The 7,719-nt window shown below is 41.0% G+C and overlaps 1 protein-coding gene across 1 annotated transcript; it reads left to right on the top strand.

The window, feature by feature from the left end:
- The first annotated feature begins 2,816 nt into the window (after positions 1-2,816).
- Positions 2,817-5,870, top strand: LOC116639590 (general transcription factor 3C polypeptide 6-like). The gene is given in 4 exon segments (XM_032416103.1): positions 2,817-2,889; positions 4,146-4,284; positions 5,314-5,460; positions 5,462-5,870. Coding segments are annotated over 4 exon segments (768 nt in total).
- The last annotated feature ends 1,849 nt before the right edge of the window (positions 5,871-7,719 follow it).

Raw genomic sequence — 7,719 nt, 5'->3', positions numbered from 1 at the left:
AGAACATTCCTCCCTCCAATCTAAAAATTCCTGCTTTCTCCAAGATGGCAGATCCAGGAAAAAGTCCTGAATCAGAGAATTGAGCTCTCAAAGAATTACACTTTTATGCTGATTTTAGACAAGTTTTATTTTGTGATGCAACTGATACATGTTTATCATGAAAAAAAGCAGAAAAACACCATTCATCACAACATGAATTAACTGATATCACTATTGTTTTTGAAAATATGTAACAAAATGAAGTCATGCTAATTGTTTTCACATATCCTATATTGTCATGATCCTTTCTAATATTTTAAAGGAACCTGGTTTCCAACTGAGAATAGGTATGTTAAGGTCATCAATCAATCCTTTTTGACATTTGTACATTTAGATTGCTTCCAATTTTTCCCCATTATAAACGCTTCGGTAATGAGCATCTTCTCCTTCAAATCATTCTACAAAGATTTATTGGGCTTCTAAAAAATGCCTGGCACATAGCACCTAAATTTTTGCTTATATTCTTAATTACTCCTTTAAGATAAATTTCCCAGAAGTGGAACTGTTGGTCAAAACACACTTTTCAGAATTTGGAGTTGCCAATTGCTCCCCCCGCCTCCGAGAGATTGTATCAATAGATACTTCTATCAACACCACCTGAGATTATCTCCCTCAGCTGGACTTTGCCAAGGAGGGCAAGCAGGTGCAGCTGCTTTAGAGCAGTGCTGCTCAAAGTGGTCTTTGGACCAGCATCATCAGCATTATGTAGAAATGCAGATTCTTGGGTTCTACCCCTGAGATCTTCTCAATCAACATCTCTGGTAGATGGGACCCAGTAATCTGGATTTTAATAAGCTCTCCACATAATTCTCTAACTCATTAAAGTTTGAGAAACATTGACCTCAAGCACAAGAAACAGATCTATGAGTACCATCAAGCAACACACATCTTCCCGACTACCCCCACTGTTTTGTTCTTTCTCAATAACCTTCCTGAAACTGACTGATAGCTAATTCTTCAACAGACGCCCCAGAGCATAATAAACTCAGCTTTTCAGCTAGTCTGGCAGGACAATGAACTTCAGAACTGAAGTGGACAAAATATAGAGGCAAGTAGAAGGGAGAGAGGGATAGGGTCTTCCACGTGGGGATGGAGATGAAGGGCCACAGGGTTTCTTTGGGAAGGGTGGCATGTGGAACCTGGATGTTACTTGGACAACCAGCTTTCGAGGTCTGCCTCATCTCACTTGTAACTCTATAACCTTGGACAACTACTTAATACTATTGATCCTCAGTTCCCTCTTTTGTTTATCAGGAATAAACATCCCATGTTGCAGGTTGTTGAGAGGTTCATGAATGATAAGCAATGTGAAATACTTTGGAAACTGTAAAGCCCTGTCCACGTAAGGGGGTAACATTATTATCACAGACCTGGCTGTAGGCAAAGGTTGCCCTTCCTGTGCTTTCCCTCCTCCCCATTCTGACCATGAAATTCACTTCTTCCCCCAAACCTTCAAAGGCCCCACTTATCAGTCATCAACATACAAAGCAAACTGCCTCCTTGGCCTCCTTTTAAGAGGTATCACTTACACTTCCCAGTTGGAATATTATCTTCCTTATCTCAAGACTGCAGAAATGCATGGCCCACCACCTCTGTAAGTTGGATGGAAAATCACTTAGATGGAGCACCCCAGTTGCAGGGAAGGAAAGAGACTGTGAAAGTTCAAAACACTGTTGGGGAAGACAGCATGACATTTGGGGCTCAGAACAGGAGCTCAAATCTTGACCCTCTCATTAGGAAGAAGGCGTCTTTGGGCACTACAAGAATAACATGGCCAAAGGAGAACTCTAGATTTCCCTTTGAAAACCTGTTTTCACCCAGATTTTCCCATCTTAGGAGAGAGTGGCATGTTTTCTCATACCAGAAATCTGAATTATCCTTGATTCCTTTCTTTCCCTCACCTTCCAGGTCTAATTAGTCATGATGAACTATTAACCATAAGCAACTTGCTCAACCTCTCTGAGCATCAGTTGACTCCTCTGAAAAACAAGGTATAAAAACATAGCTCATTCCAGGCTGTTCAAGAATTAATTTAGACAGCCTTCTAATCCTTGACCATCCACCCTGCAGAAAGCACCAACAATCACTATACAGTGTGAAGTGACACCTCTGAGAGCCATTGCATAAATATACATGGGACTCAAGCTATATTTCAGGCACTATATAAGGGACATAGCATTGAAAAGGACAAGAGGATTCCTGTTCTCCTGGAGTTTATAATCCAGAGGGTAGAAAGCTAGAGGGAGAAACAGACAAAAGAAACAACAAGAAGAATTTCAGATCAGAATAGATGTTGTCCAAAGAGAGACTTAAGATAAGATAATTTGAGAGAGAGTAGATATGTGGCTGCCTAAAATGGGTGGTCGGGGCTGGCCTCTCTGAAGAGGTCACATGTAGGCTGAGGTTTGAATGACAGGAAGAAACCAGCCATGTAAACAGGATGAAGAGACAAGTCACTCCAGACCAAGGGAATAGCCAGTGCAAATGCCTTTCAGCTTGAGTGAACTTGGAAAGTCAAAGGAATATCAAGCAAGTTAGCATGGCTGGAACATGGAGAACACAAGGAGAGAGGTAATGAATAGAGTCACAGGAGTGGTACAATCAGATCACAGGGGGTTTTGCAAACCAAGGAAAGAAGTTTGAATTTGTCTGTTTATTTCTTTGTTTCAATGACAAGAAAACCAGCAAAGAGTCTTAAGTGGAAGAGTGATTTGGTCTTATTTTTCTTTTTAAAAGATCACCCTGAGTGCTTCCTGGGGAATGAATTGCAAGAGGACATGAGTGGAAGAGAACCAGTGGGGACAGTATTTGTGATGGCTCAGATAAGAGAAGATGGTGGCTTGGACTGGGGTAAAGACCAGGGAGCTGGAAGAAGTGGACAATTCTGGATGCGTTCTGAATATAAAGTCCAGAGGACTTGGTGACCAATTAGGCCTGAAAAGTAGACAAAAGAAAAAAAAAAGTCAAAAAGATCAAGGATAACTCAGTTTCTGGTGTACAACACTATGAAGCTACTTAATGGGATGGCAAAACCCAGGGAGAGCAGGTTTGTAGTGAGAAATAAAGAGTTCTGCTTTAGTCACATTATTCTTGTGATGCCTGCAGCATGCATGTAGAGATAACAAGTTGGCATTTAGATATGTCTTGAGTTGCAAGGTGTGTTGAGGGCTGGAGGTAAACATTCAGGAGTAATCGGAATCCCAGATTCCATTCAAGGACCTACTTTTTAAATGTGTTACACATTGATATGCTCCAGACTCTTGGCTATACCTTAGAAAAATACAGGTGGAAGACATAGCTTCTGCCCTCAAGGTACTCTGCCGTGAGGAAAAGAGACAGATACACAGAAAAGTATATCATACCATTTGTCAGTACTAGGATGGATGGAAGTTTTTATGGGGTGCTAACCTGTATGACCTTGAACCATGGCCTTGGGCTCTTCTGGTCCTCAGTTCTATCACTCACAAACCAGGGTAGTACCACCTGTCTTGCTAACAGGGAAATAGGTACATTTCAAAGGAAATGATGTAGATGGAAGTGAATGAAAGACACAGAGCCTTGCATTATTATCCCACTGCAAAGAGGGAGAAAGCTGGCATGAAGAGTGTATTCAAAGATTTACCAGCAAAACACAGGGCTAAGTTCTGGCTGATAGGACTTAAAGGAGCCTGTCTATCTAATCACTGCAGCAGGAAATGTAATTCTTCACAAAGCCAATGTTCTGTGAGGGAATTTGCATGAGGTCTGAGATAGGATGGAAAAGTTTCTCTGCTGCTGCTGCAGCTGAGTGATAGCTCCTAAAAAACAGGCACGCCGTACTTGGTGGCTGTTTGTTTTATACCAGCTCACCCTTGACCTTTAGCAAAAGTTTAACCTTTAAACTTTCCACCAATGACATCACGTTGTCCAATTGTGAGAGCAATGAGCCATGGAGGGGACATGCCTGGTTCAAACTTTGACACCATCCCTTACTAACTGTGGCATGTGACTCAGTCCCTTAGCCTCAGTTTCTGGAATTATAATGTGGTTGTGATAACCATCTCCCAGGTAACTTTAAGGATTTATCAAGACAATGAAAATGTTGTGGAATCATGGTGGCAACTGAGAGTGGATCCAGCAGGACAGGAAAGAGGAAGAAGAAGAAGTAGAGCAGTTGGTTCTGATGGAATTGTCCAGAGTTATTGAATCAGACTTTCTATCAAAATGTGAAAATAAATACAAGATTAGGGGACTTGACACTGAGACGCCCATTCTTTTTTTTTTTTTTCATCCATTTCCTTATATTCTTTTTTTAAATTTTTTTATTATGTTCTGTTAATCACCATACATTACATCATTAGTTTTTGATGTAGTGTTCCATGATTCATTGTTTGCATATAACACCCAGTGCTCCATGCAGAACGTGCCCTCTTTAATACCCATCACCAGGCTAACTCATCTTCCCACCCCCCTCCCCTCTAGAACCCTCAGTTTGTTTCTCAGAGTCCATCGTCTCTCATGGTTCGTCTCCCCCTCCGATTCCCCCCCTTCATTTTTCCCCTCCTGCTATCTTCTTCTTTTTGTTTTTTTTAAACATATAATGTATTATTTGTTTCAGAGGTACAGATCTGTGATTCAACAGTCTTGCACAATTCACAGTGCTCACCATAGCACATAGCCTCCCCAGTGTCTATCACCCAGCCACCCCATCCCTCTCACCCCCCACCACTCCAACAACCCTCAATTTGTTTCCTGAGATTAAGAATTCCTCATATCAGTGAGATCATATGATACATGTCTTTCTCTGATTGACTTATTTCGCTCAGCATAATACCCTCCAGTTCCATCCACATCGTTGCAAATGGCAAGATTTCATTCCTTTTGATGGCTGCATAGTATTCCATTGTATATATATACCACCTCTTCTTTATCCATTCATCTGTCGATGGACATCTTGGCTCTTTCCACAGTTTGGCTATTGTGGACATTGCTGCTATAAACATTGGGGTGCATGTACCCCTTTGAATCCCTACATTTGTATCTTTGGGGTAAATACCCAGTAGTGCAATTGCTGGATCATATGGTAGCTCTATTTTCAACTTTTTGAGGAACCTCCATACTGTTTTCCAGAGTGGCTGCACCAGCTTGCATTCCCACCAACAGTGTAGGAGGGTTCCCCTTTCTCCGCATCCCCACCAACATCTGTCGTTTCCTGACTTGTTAATTTTAGCCATTCTGACTGGTGTGAGGTGGTATCTCATTGAGGTTTTGATTTGGATTTCCCTGATGTGAGAGGCCCATTCTACAAGTGGGCAGCTATGTCCTTGCTGGAGAGTATGAAGACACTTGTGGAACCTATGTTACATTTGAAGCAAATGTTGAACATGGTGATGCAGAAGGCAGTAATAAAACAATACTAAAATATAAATGCCATGCAATTATAGCTCAGCATGACAAGAACTTTTTTGACAGAAAAGAAAGAAGGAGAAGAAAGCATAGGTGGTGTGAAATGCCTGCAAATCAAGGACAACGATTTCTCCTATAGACCCAACATGATTTGTAGCTTTCCGTGTGAAAATGAAGATGACACCATTGTAGCTCCAGCTTCAGATAAATCTTTGGAGTTGGAAGAGCAAGAGATTCAAAGGAAAAATAATTCAAACCTGAGTAATGAACAGGGTGAATCACTGAACTTGGAAGTAGAGAATTCTGGTCCTCTTCTTGATATCCCTTCTTCTGAGATGGAAGGTTCTGTTTTTTTATGGAAACTCCAGATATTGCCTTGGAAATCACTCTTAGATGAAATATTTCTCGTTATAACTAGTAACAAACTTTTTGGAGTTTTTATATAAAATAACTGACCGTGTAACTTTCAGTTGTTCACTATTTTATTAGTTTTGTTGGTTATACATGCATTTCTGATTATAACATAGTTTAATATACCCATCATTAAGGACCCGATATGAACTGAATTTTTAAAAATCCGGTATAAATGACTATAGAGACCTTTCTCTGATAAGTCCTTTAAATTGGAAGTTTTATTAAGGTAAGTGTATAAGTTTTTTTATTGCAGTCATCACAAATTACTGCAAACTTGATGGCTTAAAATGACACAAGTGTATTATCTTACAGCTTTGTAAGTTAGCTGTCTGACATGGGCCAGGCTAAAATCAAGGGTTTGGCAGGACTTCATTCTTTTCTGGAGGTTGGGGGTGGAAGAGACTCTGTTTCCTTGTTCATTTGGTTGTTGACAGATTTCAATTCTTTGCCAACACTGACACTTTGAAGCATCAGTGTCCCATTTTCTTGCTGTCATCTGATGGCCATTTCCAGCTTCTAGAGGCTGCCTACATTCCTTGGCTTATGGCCCTCTTCTCTTCAAAGCCAGTAAATCTCTTGCTTCTTCCATCATCCTATCTCTGACCCATCTTGCTAATTACATGTTCTTTCTTTTTTATTTTGTAACAATCCCAGATTTATTCACATTAGCCATGTGCCCATATATGTGTATATATTATGTATGTGGCCATATGACTAAGTTCTGGCCAGTGACATGGAATTATAAGTGTTGAGTGGTGGATGCTTCTGGAAAGTTTGCTTAAACTTTAAAGCATAAAGGGAGATGGGCCCGTTGATCTCTTTTTTTCCTGCTGGAACATGGATGTGGTGGCTAGAGCTTCAGCAGGCTTTTTGGACTGTAAAGAGACCTTGGAAATAGGAGCCATGAGTAACAGAGCAACAAGATAGAAGATTGGATCCTGATATGATGCTACCCTGGACTGCCAAGAATAAAAAAGGTTAATAATAAAACCCTTTCTTTCTCTCACTGGTGAAATGACTTCAAGTTTACCCTTTGGCACTGTTTCTCTGGATTTTATGCTAGAGAAGATAATAATAGAATGTCAACTGTGAAGTCAGGTAATATTGTTTGTGATTAAAAATGACACCTTATTGGGGCACCTGGGTGGCTTAGTTGGTTAAGTGTCTGACTCTTGATCTCAGCTCAGGTCTTGATCTCAGGGTCGTGAGTTCAGGCTCTGCATTGGGCTCCACACTGTGTATGGAGCCTACTTAAAAAAAAAAAAAAAGACCCCTTATTGGTAAACTGTGTCTAGACCAAGAAGACTACAACAGCTATAAATGCCCTTTGGAAAATACGGACTTTGGACTTACTTAAGCACTGTGTATTTTTTGTTTGGTTGGTTGTTTGTATTTTTGGGTGAGCTCCATGCCCAGCGTGGGGCTTAGACTCACAACACTGAGATCAAGAGTTGCCTGCTCTACTGACTGAGCCAGCCAGGCACCCCAAGGACTGTGTTTCTTATTAAAAAGATTCCTGAAAGCTACTGTCATGGCTATTTCAAGAGATGTTGGTTCTTGGGAAGCCTGAAGGTTCTAAGCCAGCATGGCTTCTGCACCCATCCAAATGATCTTATGTCCTTACACCTGAACTGACAGTTGGGCACCAGAGTAAAACCTCCTGTTGAAACAAGCCTCCCACTGCTGTGCTGTTTCCTATGAAGTTAAGTGAGTCTGGTACTGGGTTCAGTCCCATAAGGCCTATTGGTCCTGTGAGTGTGAATGTCCTTCCAAACCTGTGACTGCTGCTATTCGGGCAGAGAAGGAACTGCCACTACCTACCTTTGGCTTTGATGTGAGAGAAATAGATTGTCTCTTAAGTCACTCTTCTAATAGCCACAC

This window comes from Phoca vitulina, unplaced genomic scaffold (assembly GCF_004348235.1).
Source record: "Phoca vitulina isolate PV1807 unplaced genomic scaffold, GSC_HSeal_1.0 scaffold18, whole genome shotgun sequence".
Classification (NCBI taxonomy): domain Eukaryota; kingdom Metazoa; phylum Chordata; class Mammalia; order Carnivora; family Phocidae; genus Phoca; species Phoca vitulina.
This window is presented reverse-complemented; position numbering and strand designations above follow the sequence as displayed.